The sequence below is a fragment of the Remersonia thermophila genome, chromosome 4, assembly GCF_042764415.1.
Source record: "Remersonia thermophila strain ATCC 22073 chromosome 4, whole genome shotgun sequence".
Taxonomy (NCBI): Eukaryota; Fungi; Ascomycota; class Sordariomycetes; order Sordariales; family Chaetomiaceae; genus Remersonia; species Remersonia thermophila.
In genome coordinates, this window is record NC_092220.1 from 1,975,777 (window position 1) to 1,999,677 (window position 23,901).

Consider the following 23,901-nt stretch of genomic DNA (forward strand, 5'->3'; position numbering starts at 1 on the left):
TCGGCTCACAAGGTCTCTCCCCCAGACGGGACCAATGGTCACGCACGCGAGCAGAGGACGTGCAGAGCAGCCGCAATCCCACCCTCCAACCATGACTTTCCACGCGTGTACTATAACAGCAAGTCCAGGCTGGTTCTGAAAAGGGAACCCCGATGGCGCCCTCGTGCAAAGTGTTCCCGAGGCTTCTTGCCGTTCAGCATGTATATATATATGCATGTGTTTGGACACAATGAAAAAAAAAAAAAAAAAAAAAACATAGGCTGAAGAAACCCAAAGGCGAACCCGTGAGAGCAGTTGTCGCTTGTTTGGGCCACGGTGTGGGTGTGGTGGTGTGTTTGTTGTTGCTGTTGGTTGGGTTGGTCCATGCCCGCCGAGAGAGGCAAGCCGCCGAGCTCTCTCTCCGCCGGGCCAATCCGCCCTCGGACACAGGGCCATTTCCAGCAGCTCGCTTTGAAGAAACCGAGACACGGATGAAGCCTGCATCTTGGTGGGGGGTTCATGCAGACGCAGAGGCTCTGGCTCTGGCTCTGGGCTCCCACGAGGCGGAGGCTGCTGCTGCCAGCAACAGCCCAACCACCAGGGTGAAACGCGATCCAATAGGGCATGCCATCGTTGAATCCTTCGCAGAGGCCTGGGAGGCGCGAGAAGAAGGAACCAGGCTAGCGACAGCATGTCAGCCAGCGCCGTCCATGCACAGTAGTGAACTAGACGAAAAATCCTTGCGACGGCGGCATGGGTGTCTCATGGTGTTTTCGGACGGACCGACCGCCTGTGTACATACCGCGAGTACACACACGAGCGCGTACCGAGTGACGCGGTATGTAGTGTACGTACGCAGTACATACTGTAGTACACACATACACCTTTGCTGATCTCTCCCGTCACCGCCCGGTCCGAGCGTGGGAGCGCCTCGCAGATAACTACTACGCAGTATACTCTAGTAGTAAGGTTCAACATCCTTACTGCGCACACACGAATGTACCAGGACAAGACACGGTAGTAACATGGCGTGGATCCTGTTCCCGTTGGCAAAAGGGTGTGTCGGGTTGTGGGTTGTTGGACGGGCTGGGATCGGCGCCACAATCAAAAGAGCCAGAAGCAATGACTCCGACATTCCTTCATTCCTTTGGAAGCCAACCCACCGCAGAGACAACACACATACTGTGTACACAGTACAATGGTGACACAATCAAGAGAACCACCCCCCGACCAGGCCTCACGAACGCCTCCCGCGGGCTTCGAAACAAACCGATGGAAGCCTCCACGGGTTCCCAAGCTGCCCAAATTCGTCAGGAGGCCGCGCTGCGTCTCGGAGTCTCTGCTCGAGACACCACAAATGCCGCTCTGCGCCGTCACTCGGCCATGATTCGCTCTCAGACCGTCTCGGTGGCTTGCAAAGCCCACAGCGGTGCAGGCCATGGGATTGGCGGCCGGGGCAGCCGGCCAAGTGTTAGGCTGACCCACCTGGCAGCTGCTGGCCTGTCTCGTGCTCTCGTGCTGTGCTGCGGGTTCCTTCGGGGGTGAGTTGCAGCCCGGGGACCCGGGGGTGGGGCGGAGGGGGGGTAGGCCGGCAGCGAGGCACGGAGAGGTCCCGATGGACTCTAGGGTTAAAGGCTGCGTCCCTCAGGGTTGGCGGTGTCCCCAAGGTGACTTGGGGTCCGCTGCGCGGTTGCATTCTCAGCGGACGCGCCCCCCACCCCCCCCCCCAGGAAGAATCCTGCATTCTGCATTACATGGGTGACACCCCTTCCACCCGTCAACAGGCAATTAAATCCAACAACACCATCGGTCGACATCACCCGCCGTCACCGCCAAAGGTCATGCGTGTCATGCAGCGCTCTTGACCCCAACGTCGCGCTCAGCTCACGAGACGGACACCGACCGACAGCTTTTCCTCCTTCGCTCCCCCCATCTGCGCATCGCCTGCAGACGACATCACCAACCGCCGTCACGATGGGGTTGGGAGTTCTCGAGGACCGGGTCATGTCCCATGTCCCAGGTATGAAGAAATTATGCATGGGCTTGGGCGCCTCTGCGCCGGCATGCAGAGAGCCAGCAGGACCGGTTCGCTGACGTCTTTTTCGCTCGCAAGGGACGACCCGCTACTTTGACGATCCCGAGCGGCCGCAATACGCCGCCGACGGCGCCGAGGGCCTCAAGTGCGACACGAGCGGCCCTGTCCCCATCATCCTCGTGCCTCAGCCGTCCGACGACCCCAACGACCCGCTCAACTGGCCCCTTTGGAAGCGCGACCTCATCACCTTTATCCTCTCCATGGTCGCCATCTTCGCCACGTGCCTCGGCCCCATCCTCGCCGCCAACACGCTGACCCTGGCCCTGTGGTACACGACCGACTTCACGGCCATCGCCGAGCTGACCGGATGGTACCTCCTGGGCGTCGGCCTCGGCGCCTTCTTGTTCGTCCCCACGGGCCGCATCTGGGGCAAGCGCCATCTCTTCGTCCTCGGCACCGTGCTGCTCGTCGTCACCTCGGCCTGGGGCGGCGCCTCGCTCTACAGCTACCGCAGCTTCGTCGCCTCGCGCGTCATGCAGGGCATCGCCACCGCCCCGTTCGAGTCGCTCGTCAACGCGGCCGTCGGCGACTTGTACTATGTCCACGTAAGTGCCTCGAGGAGGACAATGGAGGACCAGGAACATGGTGCCATTCGCATCATGCCTGCGCGAGACAAACGCAAGCGCGCTCACACGACGACGACCTAGGAACGCGGCGTCCGCATGGCCTTCACGAACCTGGCCGTGTTTGGCGGCGCCTTTTTCACGCCCATCCTCGTCGGCAAGATCACCAACTCGATCGGCTGGTGGTGGACCTTTCACCTTGTCGCCATCTTCTGCGGCGTCTGCCTGCCCTTCGTCTACTTTTTTTGCCCCGAGATGGCCTACCGCCGCGACACGACCCTGAATCTCGACTTTTTGGACCGCGAGAACCCCGCGACGGCCGGCCCCTCGCGCGCCCAGGACGCGCTCGAGAAGCCGCCCTCGAACGCCGAGGGCGCTCCTTTCGACGGCCGCGCCGAGCATCCGTCGTCCAACGCGCGCTCCCACGACAGCAGCGGCGACGCCAGCACCGCCCAGACCGAGACCCCCGCCGCCGAGGCGGCCCCCAAGGCCAAGGCGACCTTCAAGGAGTCGCTGGCGCTCTTCAACGGGCGCAAGACGGACGAGAGCTTCTGGAAGCTGCTCCTGCGGCCGCTCCCGCTCTTCCTGCAGCCCGCCTTCCTCTGGGCCTGCCTGATCCAGGGCATGATGATCGGCTGGACCGTCTTCATCGGCGTCATCCTGGCCCAGTTCTTCCTCGGCTCGCCCTTGTGGTGGGGCGAGGTCAACACGGGCTACGCCTACACGTCGGCCTTTATCGGCGCCATCCTGGGCTTCGTCATCGCCGGCGTCATGGCCGACTGGACCGCCCGCCTCATGACCAAGTGGAACAACGGCGTCTACGAGCCCGAGTTCCGCATCCTCCTCGTCATCCCCCAGATGATCATCGGCTGCGCCGGCCTCTACGGCTGGGGCATGACCGTCGACGGCCTGCTCGAGAGGAGGTACCACTACGCCGTCCCGCTGACCTTTTTCGCGCTCGAGGTGGCCGGCATGGTCATCGGCGCCGTCGCGAGCTCGCTGTACATTGTGGATGCTTACCGTAAGGAACCCCCCCCCCCCCCCCCCCCTTGATGAAGATGAAGCATGGACGTACGGTGCTTACTTTTCTCCCACCCCCCTAGGCGACCTTGCCATCGAGGGCTTCACGTGCATGATCATCTTCAAGAACATCTTCAGCTTCGCCCTGACCCTCAAGGCGTTTGACTGGCTCATCACCACGGGCACCATGGCCACGCCGCTCTTCAACATCCTGGCCTCGATCCAGCTCGGCGTCTGCCTGCTCAGCATCCCCATGTGTACGTTTGGCGCCTCTTGTTGCCTGTCCGGCCAGCCCTTGGGAACGGTAGCGCTAACGTGGTCGTCCAGATATCTTTGGCAAGCGCCTCCGCAGCTTCTTCCACCGCAACGACATCCTGGCCTTCTTCAAGGTCAGGTAAGACGGACGAGGTGGAGAGTCGGGTTGGTTGGTTGGGTTGGGTTGGGTTGGGTTGGTTGGTTCTTTGTGTCTTGGGTTGGGCCATCTGCGAGTAACCTATTGACGTCTAATTTTTTGGGGGGGGTTGGCCGGGGCCAGGGAATGCTTTCCACCATGTCGTTGTGTTGGGCCACGGTTGTCGGTGCCTTTTTTTGTTTCACACATACCCCATTTCACCTACCTTGTTTTAATTCCCCGCGGGTGACCACCTCTCGCGGGAGTCGCTAGTCGGATGTGGATGGTTCCACGTCGTTGAATAGAGGGCTGGCTTTGGCTTTCTGCCGTTCCAAGCAGCTCGGCTGTGGGATGGGCCCCTGTGGCGTGGGGGTGAGTGTGGGTTTGGGGGAGGGGGGCCGGGTTTTGGACATGGACGATCGGCGAAGGGTGGAATGCAAGATATGGAAGATGTGTGTGTGTGTATGTGTGTGTTGTTGGAGTCCAAAGCCAAGTTGCCTTAGGTACCAAGGGGAAAAAAAATGCCATTGCCTTGTTTCTACCTGATCCTAAATGCAGAACAAAAAAAAAAAAATGATGCTATTTCTGTCCCCTAAAACCCACCGCCTTCCGGATGCTCACCCACAGGAGGTGTACCCCGCTGCACGCCCGACGCCAACCCAACAACCAGCTTCGCTCACAACTTGGCCTTGCCTCCTTCCTTCTTGCCCCCCTTCAGGTGCTTGCTGATCTCCCCCTTGACGAGGAAGTCGGGATAGGTCATGCCCGGGTCCAAGCCCACCTCGAGGCCGCCCTGCCTCCTCCAGCCGGCGCCGTCGACGACGAGCGTCGTGCCGTTGACGTAGCTCCCGGCGTCGCTCATGAGGAAGACGGTGGCGTCGGCGATGTCGCGCACGGTGCCCCAGCGGCCGCTGGGGATGCCCTTGCCGCGCTCCTCGCGGGTCACGAGGCTGCTGGCGAGGCGCTCCATGCCCTCGGTGCCCTCGATGGCGCCGGGGGCGACGCAGTTGGCCGTCAGGCCGAGCGGGCCGTATTCGAGCGCGGCGCTGGCGATGATGGAGTCGACGGCGGCCTTGGCGGCCGAGACGTGGGACTGCAGGGGCATGCCCGTGTAGTGGAACGTGGCCGAGACGGCGACGAAGCGGCCCCCCGGGGCGGCCGAGGACCGGGTGCGGCGCGACGAGGCGACGAGGTGGGGGACGGTGGCCTTGAGGGTGTTGAAGGTGCCGATGGCGTCAATGTCCATGACCGTCTTGAAGGCGTTGGTGGAGAGGCCCGAGAGCGGGGCGATGAAGTTGCCTGCCGCGCCGGCGCTGCGGGTGGTTGGAGCCGAGTCAGCATGGAGGGTGAAAGGGAGGAGAAGAAGAAGAAGAAGAAGAAGGCTTACACGACATAGTCGATGCTGCCGAGCTCCTGGACGCAGCGGTCGGCGGCGGCTTTGAGGGCGTCGAACTGGCAAGGTTGTGCGCGTTAGCCGGCGGGTTCCTTCTCTCGGTGGTTTGCAGGCATGAGCATCTATAATCAACGTCTCTCTACATACGCTCCTCACATCAACGCCGCCGATGCCGAGGACGCGGGCGCCCGGGCGCACCTTGGCGATCTCGGCGGCGGCCTTTTCGGTTTTCTCGACGCTGCGGCCGATGATGCAGGCGTCGGCGCCGAGGTGGACCAGGGCGCGGGTCTGGGCGCTGCCGATGGTACCGGCGCCGCCGGTGATGAAGAGGACGCGGTTGGCTGCGCGCCGTGTCAGCGTCAGCCCTGCATGGGAGGGTGCCAATCGGCGCGAGCGCTTGTGAAGAGCGAGCGAGCCCACTCACCAAAGATGCCATCGGCCCAGGCGTTGCTGAGATATTCCGACTTGGGGACGGTCATGGCGATGATGAGAGAGGCGAAGCTGTCGCTCTGGCAGGCGAGACGGGACGGCTGGAGAGAAGGCCAGGGATTTATGTATAGTACGGTACAACAGATGGCCGTCCTGCCGAGGAGGATGGTCTGTCAGGTCCAACGGAAAATGGGTCAACCTTAGGGTTCCTTGCGTTCAACTGTCCAACCTGCAGACCACGGGCCTGTGAGAAGCTCAAATACCAATCACTAACTACGAAAGCGATGTTTGCTCAGAAGTCGCGTGGCCCAAGCTCCACCCTCCCCCAGATACCTCGGCTGGACCCACTCTGCCGGAAGCCGCATGTCGGAGGTTGGGTGGAGACGCCGTCCCCAGAACCCCGGAACCCCGGATTCATGGCGTCGCACGAAGCAGGTCCCTGAGTGTAATTACTGTGTAGCGTACTGTGTACTGCGTACGCCGGGCTGCTATGGCACGGTATGTCCAGGGTTAGGGATTCCAGCTCTTGGCAGCCCTGGTTTCCTTTTCCAACAGATCTGAGCCTCAGCTTGTGAGCTTCCCGCATAACTACTGCGTACGCAGTAGCTTGCTCCTCCTCCTCCTCCAAGAAACACTGCCCACCTCCTGCACCCCATTGTCTACCGTGTAGGAATTTCATGGCACACGGACACTGTTCGAGTCAATAAGGCCACGCCAGAGAAGAAGGTGGCGACGTAGGATGATTGACTGCCTGGACGAGCCGTCAGGTCGAGGCTCTTGAATCAACAAAACTCGGTGGGGGTTCAAAACATCCACCACTTCCTCACGCAATTCATACACATCTACCTACCTACTACCTACCTACCTACCTACCTCAGGGACTCGAGCTTTTCATGTTTCAGAGAGACTCCGGTCTCGCTTGACCGCTAGGATCGAAGCTCGCTTAGAGATCTTTTTTTTCTCCCCGTCTCGATCGGCTTTCTTGGTCTCGTGGTGCTTCGCGGCGCGGACACAGCAAGCTCGACGCGTCTCTTCCAAGACGGCCCTGCCTTGCGCCGCCCACCATGGACAACGAGCCCGGGACGCAGCCCGTGGCCGCCGCCGCAAAGAAGAAGGCTCTTCCGTTCAAGCGGACGGCTCCGCGGCTCGCCCAAAGCACCCAGGCCGACGCCGCCGAGGACGACCCTCTCGATCTCTTCCGACGCTCCAAGGACATCCTGCCACAGGTTTACGATGAGCTGGAACGGGAGGCCAACGAAGCCGAGGCGGCTCGGACCTCCTCCCAAGAACATGCAAGGAAGCGCAAAAACGCCTCGGCGACCCCCGAGAACGAGCCCCCATCCACGCGGCGTCGGTCCTCGACGGCCTTGGACGTTTCCCAAGCCGACGGTGATCCTGACGACGATGAGGATGATGAGGATGAAGAGGATGATGTGATCATGGACGTCAAGGGCAAGGGCAAAGAGGTTATCCCCAACCGCAGGCCGCCCTCCACGCCCGAGAAACCTATCGCCACCGATGCTGCCCGAGCGGCGCGGGGCATTTCTCAGAGGCTCTCCCGAACCCCCTCCGGGTCTCAAGCCGACCCGGTCGCCATCCTCGACTCGGACGACGACGACGACGACGACGACGACGACGACGACGACGCTGCCGGCTCCAGGCCGCAAACCGCCAAGGCCGCCGCCCCCCGCTCGGCCGGGGATTCCTCCTCGCCCGTCGAAATCGTCGAGTCCGAGCCGGCCAAGAGGACCACCAGCACCCAAGGGGCACCCGGCGACCCGGCCCTTCCCGCCGCTGCCGACGACGACGACGACTTCTCCGAGTGGGTGGCCAAGGCGCGCGCGCTGCGGGCGCAGCAGAACCAGCACAAGGAGGCGCCCGTCATCAAGATCCTCATCAGCTCGGCCATCCCCGCCGTTCCCGCGCGCCACGTGCTCGTGGCGCGGCGCATCAACCAGAGCCTGCAGCCCGTCCTCGAGACGTGGCCGGCGGTGGTGCGCAGCCAGAGGCTCAAGGGCCAGATCGACTGCCCCGGCCTGGAGCGGCTGCTCGACGACCCGGGGTTCGCGCCGTCCCTCTTCTTCACGTTCAAGAAGCGCCGCGTGTTTGGCCAGTGCACGCCCGCGGCGCTGGGCGTGCAGGTGGACGCGCGCGGGAGGTTGGTGACGGGGTCCGGGCCGGGCGAGCGCGAGGGGTATCTCCCGCCCGGGGAGAGCCCGAGCGCCATCGAGGGCGCCATCGAGCTGGAGGTCTGGACCGAGGAGTCGTACGCCGAGTATCACCGGAAGCAGGAGGCGAGGACGAGGAGGGCGCTCCTGATGAGCGATGAGGACGACGACAACAACGACGACGACGACGTTCGGATCGTCGGCGAACAAGACCGTTTAAACGGCATCGGCGGGATAGCAGCAGCAGCAGCAGGAGGAGGAGGAACAGGAGCATCGCCATCAGCACCACCCCTACCATCAAGAACAACAGCGACAACCACAGCCACGACAGCCGGCCCGCCGGGCAAAAAGCCTAAAGGCATCCGCCTCGTTCTCAAATCCCGCGATCACGAACCCCTCCGCATGTCCGCCAAGCCCGACACGGACGTCGAGATGCTCATCGACGCGTTTCGCGCGCAGCGCGGGATCGGCGGCGAGGAAGAGTGGGAGGTGTCGATTTGGTTCGACGGGGAGAGGCTGGACGAGGACGTCTTGGTGGCGGATCTGGATGTGGACCTGGACGATGTGAACCAGCTCGAGGTGGTTGTGAAGAAGCTTGGTGCTTGATTTTTTTTTTTTTTTTTGGTCATTAATACTATATATAAATGCTAATGATGGCATGACGGCGTGATGGCATGGGGGGGATGAATCAAAGGCCGGATGGAACATGGAACGAGGGGGGAGAAGGAGAGCCTGGCGAGGTGTACAGACAGGGGAGTTCGCCGTAGCGAGAGGGGGAATGATCTGGTCCTACCTAAAGCACCTACCTATACATAGGTGCATAGATACATATATGTATCAAAAACGGAACGCAAGTAACGAGAGGTGGGCGGAGGATTCGGCGGCCGCCATGTCTCATCTCCCAATTTTGGACGTTGGGATGCTTTGATTCAGCGACCAACTCATGATACCCAATGACAAGCAAAGCGAGATTTATTCAGGATACTTGAATTCCCTTTGGTACTCAACCATGGCAATGTTATGTTCGGGGCTTGTTCGTCCCCCAAACGTTGGCCCCCAGATGAACGCTCGCTCATGACGACATGAAACATGATGCACCCACCCGCAGACACCCCATACATGACGCCTAAACGCCTGACCCAACCTTTGTTTCCCCCCCACTCCCTTGCAAGAAACCCGTCGTTGCTGCCCCGTGGCCCCGTCTAGAACCTCTCCTTCAGGCGAGACGCGATTATCCTCAGGTTGTTGTAGACCTTGCCGGGCTGGGAGCCGAGAACCAGGGACACGATGCTGCGAGGGTGTCAGCACAAGACCCAACGCCGAGATGGCGGGGCGAGAGCTTGCCGAGGCGAAGCACACGTACCTCTCGCGGGCCATGCCGATGTTCTCAAAGGCGCCAAGGATATGGACCCTTGACCCGGCCAGAACGATGCGAGTTTTTGTGGCTATGGGAGAGGACGACATGTTAGGCACGGAGACGGAGACGGAGACGGAGGGAGCTGTTCCCGGCGCAAAAGGGGACCTACCATTCTCGATGGCAAACTTTGTCTTCCCGTCCTTGCCGGCAATCCGGCCGATGGCGCGGCTCAGCGCATCCGGCCCCAGGGTCTGGCGCACGTCCTTGATGTCGAAGGACTGGATGTAGAGCGAGTCGAGGCGCAGCAGAGCAATCGCGTCGTCAATGTCGAAGCCCATGGCGAAGGCCGAGACGAAGTCGGCGCCCATCTGCAGGGCTTCGTTGGACGCCGTGTGCTTGGACGAGCGCAGCTCGACGCGCCTCTCCTTGACGTTCATGCGGACCTGCAGCTTGCAGTGGTCGACCAGCGGGGGGTAGCTGTGGGGAGGTGGGTTAGACGGGTGCGCCAGAGGCCAGGCTAGGCGACGGAGACGGAGACGGAGACGGGGAGGGTTGGGAGGCGAGCGTACATCTGTCGGGCGTGTTAGTCGAACCGCGCCTTGGCGTCGGCCGGTCAGCCGGGCAGGGCGGGGAGGGAGACGACAACTTGCCTTGGTCCAGTTGGCCTTGAGCGCCGACATGCGGTTGGGGGGGATGGGGATCTTTCGCGTCTCGGAGCGGCGGATGGGATCCTGGGAAGCGGACGGCCTGGTCAGCGAGAGGCCCCCCTCGGACGGCGGTCGCCTGCTTGTCGCCCTCCCCAAAGGCCCATCTCCTCTCTTTCCTTGGACGCGAGACGTACAATGTCTTTCCCGGGCGCAAACTTGGGCCTCCCCTCCTCGTCGATGGCCATGTCGGTCGTGTCCTCGGCCGGCGGCGGCGGCGGCGCCGCGGCGTTCGCTTGCGTGCTGGCCTCGTGCATGTCGACCAGGAGCTCGTCGTCGTCGGCCTGGGGAGCGGGCGGCGCGACGTTGTCGGGAGCCGGAGCCGGCTGGAGAAGGGCGGTTGGCGCAGGCATGGCGGAGGCGGCGGTCCTCGAGGGGGTGCTTCGGAGCGTGTCGTCGGCGTCGGCGTCGGGGTCAGCGTAGGCGTTTTATCAGCAGGGTGTCGTCGCCCGTCGTGAAGCTGTCGGTAGACGGTGGTGTACGAGGCAAGGTCGGCAAGTGTGCGAGTGTGCGAGTGCAACAGAATGAACCGGTCGGGTCGGGGACGTAGACTTGCTGGTGCTGGTGCTGCTGCCTTTTCTGGTGGTGGGGTTCGAAATTCCTCAAAAAAGTCGTGGACCCACCCAAAGATGTAGGCTTATCGGGCCTATCGATTGGGCGAGCTTCCCGCCCGTCTCCACCGCAAGGATCCCTGCCGGATGGGGCCATGGTCGGCGTCATGGGCCAAACCTGACAAAAGTGGGCGGGCGTCATTTGTACGCTGCCGTTGCTGCCGTTGCTGCCGTTGCTGCCGCCGCCGCTGCTGCTGCTGCTGCTGCTGCTTTGCTTCCAGCTTTTGTCTTGTGAAAGGGTTGGGTTCCGAGCTCCTCTTCCCCTCCACCATAACCACACCCACCACAACCAACTCGGGTCTCGTGCGGCATCCCTTCTGCCCGCGTCCTCCGTAGCCCGGGCAGTCCCCTCACCTACAATGCCCTGAGGGCGCTCCTCGACGTCCCTGCGCGTCAGCATGTCTTTCAACAATGACTTCTAGCGCGACCACGACCCAGCTGGGCCGCCATGTCTGGGGCTCGCTCCGCGATTCCGTCGCCCTCCTCGCCGCGAGGTTCCCCGCCCGACGTCCCCTTTCGGCCGGCACGCCCTGGGCCGGCCCATACCCGTCGTCGTCGCTGCCGCCGCCGCCGCCGCCGCCGTACGGCTCTGGCTCCTCCCGTCTCTTCCACACTGCCCGCCGGCTCTTCCAGCCCCTGCCCCCGCACATCTCGCCTCGGAACGTCCGGAAGAGCTGCACCTCGGGCGGCCTGCTGCTGCTGGGTCTGACCTCCAGCCCGTCGTCGACCGGGGCCGTGGTGACGACATGCACCGCCGCGGCGGACTCGGCTTGGGTGGGGGGCTCGGCCCCGCGGGCGACGCTCACCCACCTGGCCCGTCAGGCATGGTCTCAGGGCTCCCGCCACGCACCGCGGGGTCCCAGGTCGGCCGTCGCGGGGAAGCGGCCCAGCAGCACCAGCTCCAAGAACAGCAACAACAACAGCAACAGCAACAGCAACAATAACAACGACAACGACAAGGCACAGAGCGATGGTGCCGAGATGTCCGCGCCGAGGGCCAACGAGCCTGGCACCCAGCAGCAAAAACAACAACAACAACAACAACACCAACAACAACACCAACAACAACACCAGCACCAGCACCAGCAAGCCACACCTACGTCGCCTCCGCCCCGCCCTCCCGAGAACGCCAACCACGAAACCCTGGCCGACTCCATGTCCAAGTACCTCCACCTCCCCAAGATGCCTCACCCGCCGACCAAGGAGGAGCTGCTGGCGGCAGCGAGCGGGTTTTGGCAGCGCCTCAGGATACGTTGGAAATGGTTCTCGATCCGAAGCATGCGACCATGGAACGCCGACGAGTGGGGTGCCTTTGTCTCTTGGTTCTTGTTTGGGCACCTCGTGTGGATCCTCGTCGGCACGACCACGTTCTTCTCCCTCGTCATCCTCTTTATCAACACCGTCTTTGCGCAGGGTAAGGGAGTTTGCTTTCTCCGAGCGGCCCCAGGAGGGAGGAAACCTCGCCGCTGACACGCCGCAGAAACGCTCGCCAAGTGGGTAGGCGACTACCTGACTCAATCGGCCGGCCTGACGGTCGTCTTCGAGTCGGCCATCGTCCCGAAGTGGAAGGATGGCGTCATCACCTTCCGCAACGTGTTTGTGTCGCGGCGGCCGGGCCAGACGCGGTCGTCGGTCAAGAAGGGCTCTTCCAACGCCGCCGCCGAGGCCGCCGCCGCCAGAAAGGACACGACGGCCGGCGCCGACGAGGATGACGACGACGGCAACTACACGCAGTTCGACCTGACCATCGACACGGTCAACGTCACGCTGTCGTTCCTCAAGTGGTGGAACGGCAAGGGCCTGCTCAAGGACGTCGAGGTCAAGGGCGTCCGAGGCGTCGTGGACAGGACGTCGGTCCGCTGGAGCGACGACGTTGGCGACCCTCTCTCGTACCGGCACGAGCACAACCCGGGCGACTTTGAGATTGACCACTTCAAGCTCGAAGACCTGCTGGTCACCGTCCACCAGCCCGGCGGGTTCCGGCCCTTTTCCGTCTCCATCTTCTCGTGCGAGCTCCCGCAGCTGCGCAAGCAGTGGCTCTTTTACGACTTCTTGTCCGCGTCGCACATGTCGGGCGCCTACGACGGCTCCTTGTTCACCATCCACCCCCGCCAGATCCACGGCGTCCCGGCGGGCAAGACGGAGCCCGGCGACCCGGGCGTCTGGAAAAAGTTTTCGCGGATACGCATCGACGGGCTCAAGATCGACCACCTGAACCGCGGCGTCGAGGGCCCGTTTGGCTGGATCTACGAGGGCAACGTCGACATCGTGGCCGACATCATGTTCCCCGCCGACCCCGCCGAAGGCATCGGCAAGGTGGTGGCCGACTTTTACGACAAGATGGAAGAAGCCGTCACCAGCAACCGCTACCTCCGCATCCTCGAGACCAGCAGCGGCCGCAACCGCAAGCCCGTCATCGACGTTCTCGACAACTCCACCTCGGGCGTCTTTTACAGCAGCGCCAGCGAGCCCGTCTCTGCCGCCTCCTCTCCGCTCGAAGAAGCCATCTCCGCCTCCCCCTCCGCCTCCGCTGCCGGTCCCGAACCTGGAACGCAGCAACAGCTACAACCTGCCGCCAAAGAAACCCCCACCTCGTACCTCGTCATGGACATGCGCATCCACCTCAACGACGTGCGCGCCGCCGTCCCGCTCTTCAACAACCCGCACATCAGCTACGTCAACCAGGCGCTGGTCCGCCCCATCGTGGCCTACATCAACGCCAAGCGCACCTACATCCCCGTCACGTGCCGCATCGTGAAGCGCCTGGGCGACTTTGACGGCAGCTGGTCCGTCTGGGACTGCGGCCTGATGGACGACACGAGCGCCGAGGTGTACGCCGCGTTTGCGAGGAGCGTCGAGGACCAGCAGAGCCGGGTCCGGAGGTTCAAGAGGGTCGGGCTGTGGACGGTGAGCCTGGTGGTGCACGCCCTGCTGGCGGGCGTTGCGGGGGATCTAATGTGAGATGCTTCTTTTGTTTTTCTTTGGTTTCATCTTCTCTCCTACCTTGACATGTCTTGGATGCATGTATGTATTTTATGACGTTTGTACGACCAACGGAAGGGTTCTTTGGGAGTTTTGACAATAAAAAAAGCCCACCACAAAGGGTGGGGTGGGCACACCACGAGGTCAAAAAAAAAAATGGGAAGCGGTCATCTTGAAGAGAGATACACCGGGTTGGGCCGGGGGGGTATGTGTGGCGTTGGTTATTGTTTGGCACTCTTCTTCTTCTGCTGCTTCTTTGTCTTCCTCGTCGCCGGAGTCGCTGAGGGAATATGGGGACAGGAGAAGAGAGAAACAGGAGACGAGATGAGGGGAGAGGCCATCGGGTCGGAAGAGGAAGAAGGACGGCCGACAGATCTGATACCCCTGGGCTGTAGACCCAAGAGAAGCACGCGCGCGCGCACACACACACATATATACACACGCAACTCGAGAATATCACGTCAAAATCAGCACACGGGCCTGGTGGTGGGATCCCGCACGCGAGACGGAGGAAGACCTCTCCCTCCCTCTCTCCTCTCTGCCGTGCTGGCGAAGCCAATTCTCAAAAACGCCGTACTGCGATCCAGCTCCCTGCGTCCCCATGTGCCCGGCCTACCCGCCCATCGTCATTCTAGATACATGAGATGATGCCCATGGAAGGATAGATGAATGGATGGATGCAATGGATGGTTGGGTTCGTTCGCGCTATCCCTCCAAAACTCCGAGGCCTTCCCTGGCCTTGCGCCGAAGCCGAGGCCGTCGCTCTCTTCCTCTCGTACTCCCCCGCCTCGCCTTTCTCGACAACGACCGTCTCACGCATCGTCTTCCCACACCCCTTCGGTCCACCGTCACGACCCGGGTAGTCTGAGTGCGAGCTTCGCTGTTCCGGCCAGCCTACCGAGCCGCGTCTCTTCTTGTCCGCGCCGGCCGGCCGTCCTGTCGTGCGGGACAAGCGGCCGGTGCCAATGCTCATCGTCATCACCATCGCCATCGCCGCGGGCCATCCGTCACCTTCCCTGCTGTCCCTCTCGCGACGGGCGCGGCGAGGGGCGGGTCGGTGTTGACGGCCGCGACGATGGGATGGTGCGGGGCGAGCTCGTGGGCATCGTCTCAAAGGACAGGGTCCTCACATGAAGTCGTCGCTGCCAAGGTCAGTCGTGTCAGCCCAGCCTGGGGGCCCCCCTTCCCCGGTGCCGTTGGCACGGGTGCGAGCAGGGAAAAAAGCGGGAGGCACTCACTCGCCAAACTCGTCGTCGTCGTCGTAGGCGGCCGTCATGTCGGCCACGCCGCCGCCGCGGGTGACGCCGGCGAGGGAGGTCTTTGTCTTGGCGGCCTTGGTCTTCTTGCCGCCGCCGAGGGCGGCCTTCTCCTCCTTCATCTTCTCGTTGCTCAGCGCCGTCAGGGAGCTGGCGATCTTCTTGATCTGCTCGCTGGGGATGTCCTTGGCGAGCTGCTTGACAAACTCCTGCAGGAAGAGCACGTAGTGGGGCTTCTTGTTGTGGGCGGCCAGGATGGGGCCCAGCACCTTGCGCAGCTCCTCGAACTGCGTCTTGGTCGTGGGCTTGAAGAGCGGCAGGTCCGACAGGTCGACCGTCTTGGTCGGGTCGTTGGGGTCGATGGGCACGGCGCTGCCGGCGGTGGTGCCCTTGCGGCCGCTGCTGATGCCGACGTTGGCGAAGAGGTCCTCGGCGTGCTTCAGGTCCGACTCCTTCTCGGTGCGCCGCAGCCGCTCGCGGCGCTGCGCCTCGGTTTCCTCCTCGCTCTCCTCGGCCTCGGCCGCGGCGCGCGCCTTGGCCCGCTCGGCCTGCCGCTCGGCGATGCGCTGCGTCTTGCTCTTCTTGTTGGCGGCCGCCTCGGCCTCGGCCTTGGCCTTGGCCTCGGCGGCCTTGCGGGCCTTCTCCCGCTCGACCTCGGAGTCTTCGGCGGCGTCCCACGAGTCGAGGACCTGGCAGAGGTGCGCGTTAGCTTCGGGCCGAGGGGCTTTGCTTTGGGTGGGTGGGTTGAGAACGCACGTCGTCGTCGCCGGCCTCTTCGTCGTCAAACTTGCGGCGGGCGATGCCGGCGGCGGTGATCACGGGGGAGTTGGGAGCCGAGCTCGAAGACTCGTCCTCATCGTCTGCAGGAAGGAGACCCGTGTCAGTCGGTCATGAGGATACGTCTCGTCCGTGCGTGTTTCCACCCCCCCTTCCTCCGGCGTCCGTGGGCGACGGCAACCCACCACGACCACCACCGGGCACGACGGCGGCGCGTGGCTGGTCCCAACGTGGCCTCGACGGAGGGTTGGCGGGGTAGAAGGGGGCGTGCAACCTACCCCACTGCTTCTTGGGGCCTGGCATTTTGAGGATTGGAAATGGTATCGCGACCGGGGAGAGTTGAGTCGAATGCTGGCGATGCTTCGCAAGGGGCGGGTGGGAACGGCGGCCCAGCTGGGGTGGGATCGATGGTTGGGCAGAGCCGGCAAAAAGTTTGGCTCGACGGGGTTTGGGTTTGTGTGGGTGTGGGTGTGGGTGTGTGTGGGTGTGTTTGTGTGACGGGTCCCGCCGCGCTCGTGAAAGTTTCATCAACGACTTTGTGTGAGAGTTTCCTTTTGGGACTGCGGGGTGCCCAAAAACAAGGAGCCCCGCCAAAAGTCTCGACGGACCCACATAACTAGGTAGGTAACTACACAGTACCTACCTCTTTCACTGCCGGGCAGTGGATGGACGGGATCGAGGTTGCGTCCATCCGGGCAGTGCGGCCTTGACGGGGAGGCCCCATTCCCTCCCGGGCCAATTCCATTCACTCTACCTATCGTCCCGTCTTTTGTTCGCGCCTTTCAGGATCCACAGGCACCCACAACCACACAACCACCATTCATTGTCATTGCCTTCTTGCTGCGAAGCAGTGTACGTAGTACTGTGTAAGTGGCCTATTGGTTGAACAACGACCTGGATTTCCCCCTTTGGGGATTCCCTCCATGTCTTTTGGGTTTCGTTTTGTCTCATCGGTCAGGTTAGGTACCTTACTTCTAGTAGACAGTACGTATGTAGTAGCAGCACACAAGTGTGTGGGACAGTCTTGATCATGCTTCTTTCATCTTCCACCTCCCGACAGTATCCCGACCCAGCCACGGGCGCCCCAGGGGGGGATGTGATGTTTCTACCTCAAAAGCATCGAGCATCTTCTTTTTTCAGAACGTACGTCTTTGGAAAGAAGACGCCGAAACTCGCCTGACTCAAGACATTTGGAATCTTGAAACCCCGTCTCGGTCGTGGACCTCGAGAAGGACTCTGCGAAGCGGCCGTTCGCCATGGCGAGCCAAGATGGCGGCCAAGATGGATGGCCAAGACCGGAAAGTCTGCCTTGTGGGTCCAGCAGAAGAATGCCCATTGGCCGCGGAGGCCTCTCGAGGCAGATTCCCAGCGACCGGAAACGGAAAGAGGCGGATGCCCCACAAAGGTGTCAGCACCGCCTGGAAGAAAAGAGCGGGAAACCACCAAAGCCACACCCCGTGAACCGTTCCCTTTTTCTTTTCGTGCGCCTCGCCCATCCTCGTTGGCCTTTGGGGATGTTTGTGTCCATGTCTGTTGGACCTTGTGCACCTAGCTCGTACCTTGGGTCATCTTTGCTTGCTCGCCGTTTCGGCACCGTGTTCTGCGGGGAGAGCCCGTCCACCAACCAACCTACAGATAGTACCTATCCCCCTTGTCGAATCGAGGTCCCCCCCCTCCCTCCCCCCCTGACGGCATCTCACCTACACAGTACATACACTACTCAGTAGGTACCTAACCTACACCGTACAGGTGGTACCGCTGGCTGGCCTGATTGCGCCAGGGCACCGGACCTCCGGCTTACGGACATCCAAACGTCCATCATCCAGAGACGTTCCTGGCCTTGGATTGGAGGCCCATCCCGTGCCGACGGTAGCTAAGGGGGTTACACTACCTACACAGGCAGCCAGTCCCTGCTGCTTGGCCCGGGCCTGGCGTGCTTTGCCTGCATCCCATCATCAGCCCCAGCCCTCCCAAAGCCCGACCCAGACGGGCAGGCTGAGCCGTGCCCAGGTACCTTACCTAGGTCCCCAGGCCACCACACCCGCTCCAGTTCCCGCACCTCGCCCGCCGCCGCACCCTGCCGCCGCACCCTGCCGCCGCACCCTGCCGCTTCGGCAACCCGCTTTCCAAGTCCTACCCCCGAGTCCTAAGAAGCACCACCCCATGCACGTCGCTGCGTCAACCCCCTCCGCTCGAGGTGGCTTCGTGTCTCTGGGCCATACCCGTAGGACTATGCTGAGCTCTGCCGTGACGGTTCCGTGAAGCCTCCAGCGTCGTCACCACCGTTAGCCAGGCCTCCTCTTCCCTTCCCCGCGCTGACGGGCTGGTCAGCTCAACGTCACCGCACGGCGAACATAATAATATAACAAAAATGGATGGCGGACTGTCCTGATCTGGCCTGTCAGTTTCGTCGGTTTGCCATCTGATTCCTTCCTCTTGTCCTGGGGACGTTTTGCCCCGTCCTCGCTCCATCTCAACACCAAGCTTCGCTTCCCGCCCGCCCGCCGCTCCCACGGCACCGTCGCTTCGCTTGTTTTTCTCTGGCCACCCGAGCTGCCCCTCCTCCTCCTCCTCCTCCTCCCCGGCGGCGGTGGATAGGCCCGACTGCCCGGCTGCTCAACCGTTCCATCCTACCCTCTCGGCGCCACCCGGCTTCTTCCAACGACTCCATCCGATGGACAACAAACATCATCTCGCCTCCCTCTTGGAGGACGACTCTCTCGGGACGAGCTCCGAGTACGCCCCGAACCACCAGCCGCAGGCCTGGGCCTGGTCTCCCGACGGTGAAAGCACATGGGGAACGTCGTCCCGCTCGGCATGCCCCGATCACGACGTCAAGGCCTCCTCCGAGCCGTCGACCCTGTCCTGCGTGTACGTTGCTCCCCGGCTGCTCTGCGGAGCGGCAGGAAGATCCCTCCCCCCCCCGCCTTTGGCTGATGGTGCTTGCAGGACCAAAGAAACATCGCATGAGGACTGTGCCCGGCACCGCTTCATCGTCTGGGCCGCCGTCAAGCGCAACTCGTCGGTGCGCATGACGCCCCAAGAACGTCTCGAGTGCCCGCTGTTGCGCTGCACCCAGCGGTTCCCCGACCACGAATCCATGCTCAAGCACCTGGCCGGATGCCGCCACCTCGCCTCGGGGGAGTACTGGTGCTACGACCACTCCCGCGTCGAGCGCTTCGACGACGTCAAGTGCCGCCGTTGCCTCGGCCACCCCTCCAAGAGGAGGAAGATCCTGCACCTGGCCAAGAGCTTGTTCCATTCCCTCGGGCACAAGCCCAGGAAAGGCCTCGCCGGATCCTTGGAGGACGACAGAAGCTCCATCCTCCCGCCGCCCCCGAGCTACGAGTCCCTCGACATCCCTCCCGCCGACGTCCTGGCCAGCGAGCTGTCCTCCAACGAGATCCTCGAGATCGACGGGATCGAGATCCCCGTCCCTGCCTTTCAGCAGCCCCCGCCTGTTCCCGGCCCCGCCGACGTCGTCAACCCGCAGATGCTTACCGTGGCTCCGGTTCCCCCGCTGCCCGAGCTCGACTCCACCATGCTTTCCAACGACGCATTCGCCGCCCCGTGGCCGTCGCTGCCTGAGGGGCGGCCCTCGTCCACGTGGATGTTTGCCCCCCAAGAAGACGCTGCCGCCGCCGCCGCCGCCGCTGCCGCTGCTGTCTCGTCCTCCAGGGCCTCGCCCGTCCGGCCGACCCTGCAGCTCGCCACGGCGGGCCTCCCGGGGCGCCGCCAGGCGTCCAGGCCCGTCCCCAAGCCGGTCGCTCCGAACCCTCAGCGCCCCAGCAAAGGGCTTTCGCCCAGCTCGTCGGTGAGGTCGACGGCCAGCACCGACACGAACGCGAGCATGGCGAGCAATGGCAGCTCCTTGATTTCGCCCGCCTCCAACTGGAGCGGCGCCTGGTCCATGGGCTCCGGGCTGAACACGGGCACGACATCCCCGGTCGACGGCGTCGTGGCCGACGACATGTTTGCCGACGCCATGAGCACCTCCTACAACGACCTCTGCCCGGATTACCTTCACAACTTCTACTCGGAGCTCCCTGCCGATATCCCGATGCTTGACAACGCCTGCGACATGGCGACTTCGGACGCCATCATGGGATTCGGCGCGCCTTCCGTCCCGGTCAACATGGCCTTCGTGCCAGAGGTGGCTACCAGCGCCAGCAGCACCAGCAACAGCAACAACAACAACAACAACATGAAACACGCCGCTGCCGCCGACGAGAGCCACGTAGCGCAGCCCGTCGAGCCGGAGGAGCCCGCGGTCGAGCCGACGAATAACACATGCTGCTCCGAGACCAAGGCTTTGGTAGGCGCGGCCTGGGATGCCCTGCAGGAGCACATCGTCACGTCCATGGTCAAGATGCAGGACCAAAAGGCCAACCACCTCGGCCGTCAGCTCAGCACCAAGTCGATAAAGACGGTTGCCACCACCGGCCTGCAGACCCTCCGGAGCCTCGTTCACGGCCAAGCCCCTGGGTCCGCCGGGGATGCCCTGTGCATGATCCACCTCATCTACGCCTTGTCCCTCGTTCTCCACGAGCAGGGCGCCCCCCATCGCGCGAGAAGCATGTTCCTGCACGCGCTGAGGTACATCCGCGGGCTGCCTCCGGGCGAAAAGGAACCGTATCGCCGTCTGGTCGTGAGCATCTGGCAGCCGCCAGACCTGAGCCTGGCCGATGTCGACCGCCACCTCGCCCTCTTGTCGAACCAGCCCCGCCAAGACGACGGCCCGAAGGGGAAGTCGAGAGAAATGGTGGCTCCTGATTCCGAGGTGCAGGATGACGCCTTGTTGACGGTGGCGCGGGATTTCCTTGACGGTACGTAGATCGAAACCCCCCCCCCCCCCCCCCGCGGATCTCCGCAGCAAGATGCATGCAGCACGGCTAACCACAGGAGCAGCGCTCGAAATCAGCCTCTTGAACCCGGGCACCCTGCCGCTCGAGGTGCAGGTGTCGGATCTTCACATGACGCATCTCAAGGAGGCCATTGCGCTGGCGGGCTCGACAGCCAACGCGGCGCTCCTCGCCACGGCCAAGGATGCGCTTACCCTGCTGGCGCAAGGGTTTGGCGATGCGAGCCTCCACGACAGGCTGCGCGACATCTACCGGCGGCTCGAGGACGGCTCCATCTGCAGCGCCCGGAGGATCGAGATGGAGCTTCTCCAAGCCGGCCGGGGCTGCTTGCCGTCGGGAATGTTCTTTGGCGAGTTCGTCCCCAGGGCGCGAAGGCTGTGCGACCGCCTTTACGAGCAGCACGACGTGGGCGTCTCGCGACGGAACGACTACCACGGCCTCGGCCTCACGCTGATCCAGAACCTGATCCACGAGCTGGACAGCTCGGGCGGCAAGACGGCGGCGGTGCCTCTCGACGACCTGGATGCCTTCTTCCACGATCTGAGCTCGGAGGCCGGGGATCCGTGCGGCGGCACGTCGCCCCCATCGCACCAGGCGAGCGCGGCGGCCGTTCGCGGGCCGCAGCTTCACACGCCGGCAGCGACGACGCCGAGCGGAACGCCATCCAGCAGCGCCGGCGTGGTCAGCCCGCCGGCCGAGCAGGCGCATCCGGCGGAGCCGAGGCAGCCAAAGGCGCTCGACAAGAAGGACGGTCAAGAGAGGCCGGCGGCTGCCGGGCCGTCAGGACCGACGGCGCAAGCCGGCCAAAAGGTGGAGGCGCGCTCGTGCTGCGACATCTGCGGCTACCGCCCCAAGGGCGACCCGCAGTGGTTCAAGGGCAGCATGGCCAAGCACAAGAAGCTGCAGCACAGCACCGACCCGCCCAAGATCTACAAGTGTCCGTACCCGGGGTGCACGAGCCAGTACAGGAACCGGCCCGACAACCTGAGGCAGCATCAGATTGAAAAGAACCATTGGGCTCCTGGGGAGGAGGGCCCGTCGTCGAGGAGGCCGAGCAAGAGAAAGAAGGTTTCCGAGGAGGACTAGGTGGGTGGAGGAGGGAAGGAGGGGCGGGGCGGTAGTTTATTGTTCTCTTCTTGGATTGTATGTACGTTCTATCATGATACCATTGCATGGCAAGGCGTTGGAGGCGTTTGGGGGAGTGGTACGTATTGGAAAAAGATCGCTTGAGGGTGGATTCGTCAAGAGACATGAATCATGGGTTCGTTGGCCTGTTTGGCGTAGGAAGGGGGTTCGGTTCGGATTGGTTGTCCAGGTGTCCAGGTTGGTTTCAAGCTCTTAGTTCATGAGTTATCACCGCCACCGACTTGATGATCACTTGGCTACGCCGATTGCTTTTACAGAGCAAGAGCTGCTCAGGATAAAAAAAAGAGAAAACCGAGGGCTAAATGGATGGACATTTTGACTCCGGGTCCCTTGCTTGTTTTCGTGTGCTCTGTGGCCCCCGTAGGTATGCTATGGTGTGGTTTTCGTCCAGGTCAAGCTTGGTCATGGTCATGTGGTCAGACGGGAGTCGACGCTTCGGCGAACCCCGCTTGGCTGACCTGAAGCTCACCCCACTAGTTATTCATCACTTACCCAACTTGGAATCACTCGGTATAAAAGCTACACAAAACCACCACGACGCAGTTTGGGCTTCTCAGATGCCGAATCAGCACTGACAAGTTTCCTTTCTTTTCTTGCGCCTCAATCACGAAGCCACCCGACCTGGTTCAGAAGAGAGCAGACAATATGGCTTCCATCCCGCGCATCACCGTCCTCGGGTCCCTCAACATGGACCTGGTCGCCTACGTGCCGCACCGTATGTATCCCCCCCTCCCTTGCTTCTCCCACGCATCTCTCTCTCATGCGTCGCGGCGGGTACGAGAGAACATGGGCAGACGAGGACCGACTGACAAACGCTGCTGGGAAATCCAACGGTAGATCCCCTCCCCGGTGAGACCCTGACGGCGGACCGGTTTGCTACCTCGCCCGGTGGAAAGGGGGCGAACCAGGCTGTGGCTTGTAAGTCAAAAAGATCCTTTCTTTTTTGTTTTCAATCGCCTTGAGTTGGCAAACCCCCTTTACGTGCAATGCATCATCATTGTCACTTTCATCATCATCATCAAACGCTGACCACACCCTCCTTCCCCCTCCCTCCCCCCCCAAAGGCGCCAAGCTCTCCCGCGACCGGCCTTCCTCTTCCACAGACACCACCACCACCACCACCACCCCTACAGCCCATGTCTCCATGGTAGGCTCGGTCGGGGCCGACGCCCACGGCGCCCAGCTCCGCGCCAACCTGACCTCGTACGGCGTCGACGTGTCGGGCGTCTTTGACGCGCCCGCCGGCACGGGCACGGGCGTCGCCATGATCATCGTGGACAAGCCCACCGGCGAGAACCGCATCGTGCTCAGCCCGGGGGCCAACCACGCCGTTCAACCGCCTCCGCAAGGGGCCAGCGACGACGACGACAACGACAAGGAGGAGGAGGAGGAATGGGTTCTCGAGAGGCTGCGGACGGGCCCGACGGCGGGGGCGGGGGCCCTGCCGGACATGCTGATCATGCAGCTCGAGATACCGCGGCGGACGGTGCTGGCGGCGCTGGCGGCGGCGCGGAGGAGCGGGGTCGAGGTGCTGCTGAACCCGGCGCCGGCGAGCCCGCTGCCCGAGGCGGCGTACGCGGGGCTGGCGCACCTCGTGGTCAACGAGACCGAGGCGGCCATCCTCGGCGGGCTCGGGGTGGAGCAGGCGAGCACGCTGGCCGGCGACGAGGCCGCGCTCGAGAGCGTCTCGCGCGGGTTCCTGGCCCGCGGCGTCCGGCACGTGGTCATCACCCTCGGCGGCAAGGGCGTCTACTACATGGCCGCGGCGGCCGACAAGAAGGGCCTCGTGCCGGCGGAGAAGGCCAAGGTGGTGGACACGACGGCCGCGGGGGACACGTTTGTGGGGAGGTACGCGCTCGAGGCGGCGGCGGCGAGGAAGAAGGGGGTGCCCTTTGACATTGAAAAGGCCGTGAGGGAGGCGAACCGGGCCGCGGCCAAGACGGTCGAGAGGCCCGGCGCGCAGGACTCGATCCCGTGGAGGGACGAGCTGGAGTGAGCGAGCTCGAGTGAGCGAGCTGCCCCTCGATCCGGCATCGGCAAAGCGGTGTTCGGCAGGGGGGGAGGGGAGAGAAAGAAGATGCGGGCGCCGACGGAGAAGTTCTTTGAAAGCCCTTTGGCAGGGTATGAACAGGGAAAAAAACAATACAATACAATCACATGAATGCTAC

The 23,901-nt window shown here is 62.9% G+C and overlaps 8 protein-coding genes across 8 annotated transcripts; 5 read left to right on the plus strand and 3 right to left on the minus strand.

Moving 5' to 3' along the window:
• Positions 1-1,953: 1,953 nt before the first annotated feature.
• Positions 1,954-4,055, plus strand: VTJ83DRAFT_4699 (uncharacterized protein; the record flags this gene model as incomplete). Its single annotated transcript, XM_071011216.1, has 5 exons — positions 1,954-1,999; positions 2,093-2,619; positions 2,722-3,658; positions 3,741-3,914; positions 3,985-4,055. 5 exons carry the CDS (start codon positions 1,954-1,956, stop codon positions 4,053-4,055), a joined length of 1,755 nt encoding a protein of 584 aa, XP_070866149.1.
• A 669-nt stretch (positions 4,056-4,724) lies between these two features.
• VTJ83DRAFT_4700 (uncharacterized protein) lies at positions 4,725-5,920 on the minus strand (the record flags this gene model as incomplete). The annotated part of the gene is made up of 4 exons (XM_071011219.1): positions 4,725-5,361; positions 5,436-5,500; positions 5,589-5,782; positions 5,866-5,920. The coding sequence occupies 4 exons, from the start codon at positions 5,918-5,920 to the stop codon at positions 4,725-4,727; spliced, it is 951 nt and encodes a 316-aa protein (XP_070866150.1).
• Positions 5,921-6,934: 1,014 nt separating this feature from the next.
• VTJ83DRAFT_4701 (uncharacterized protein) lies at positions 6,935-8,644 on the plus strand (the record flags this gene model as incomplete). The annotated part of the gene is made up of 1 exon (XM_071011220.1): positions 6,935-8,644. One exon carries the CDS (start codon positions 6,935-6,937, stop codon positions 8,642-8,644), a length of 1,710 nt encoding a protein of 569 aa, XP_070866151.1.
• A 596-nt stretch (positions 8,645-9,240) lies between these two features.
• VTJ83DRAFT_4702 (uncharacterized protein) lies at positions 9,241-10,452 on the minus strand (the record flags this gene model as incomplete). The annotated part of the gene is made up of 6 exons (XM_071011221.1): positions 9,241-9,328; positions 9,402-9,483; positions 9,565-9,838; positions 9,940-9,966; positions 10,046-10,126; positions 10,237-10,452. 6 exons carry the CDS (start codon positions 10,450-10,452, stop codon positions 9,241-9,243), a joined length of 768 nt encoding a protein of 255 aa, XP_070866152.1.
• Positions 10,453-11,121: 669 nt separating this feature from the next.
• Positions 11,122-13,671, plus strand: VTJ83DRAFT_4703 (uncharacterized protein; the record flags this gene model as incomplete). The annotated part of the gene is made up of 2 exons (XM_071011222.1): positions 11,122-12,124; positions 12,191-13,671. 2 exons carry the CDS (start codon positions 11,122-11,124, stop codon positions 13,669-13,671), a joined length of 2,484 nt encoding a protein of 827 aa, XP_070866153.1.
• A 1,147-nt stretch (positions 13,672-14,818) lies between these two features.
• Positions 14,819-16,028, minus strand: VTJ83DRAFT_4704 (uncharacterized protein; the record flags this gene model as incomplete). The annotated part of the gene is made up of 4 exons (XM_071011223.1): positions 14,819-14,834; positions 14,931-15,637; positions 15,705-15,808; positions 16,004-16,028. The coding sequence occupies 4 exons, from the start codon at positions 16,026-16,028 to the stop codon at positions 14,819-14,821; spliced, it is 852 nt and encodes a 283-aa protein (XP_070866154.1).
• Positions 16,029-18,399: 2,371 nt separating this feature from the next.
• Positions 18,400-21,673, plus strand: VTJ83DRAFT_4705 (uncharacterized protein; the record flags this gene model as incomplete). Its single annotated transcript, XM_071011224.1, has 3 exons — positions 18,400-18,596; positions 18,675-20,551; positions 20,634-21,673. The coding sequence occupies 3 exons, from the start codon at positions 18,400-18,402 to the stop codon at positions 21,671-21,673; spliced, it is 3,114 nt and encodes a 1,037-aa protein (XP_070866155.1).
• A 705-nt stretch (positions 21,674-22,378) lies between these two features.
• Positions 22,379-23,729, plus strand: VTJ83DRAFT_4706 (uncharacterized protein; the record flags this gene model as incomplete). The annotated part of the gene is made up of 3 exons (XM_071011225.1): positions 22,379-22,448; positions 22,571-22,651; positions 22,798-23,729. The coding sequence occupies 3 exons, from the start codon at positions 22,379-22,381 to the stop codon at positions 23,727-23,729; spliced, it is 1,083 nt and encodes a 360-aa protein (XP_070866156.1).
• Between the last annotated feature and the right edge of the window lie 172 nt (positions 23,730-23,901).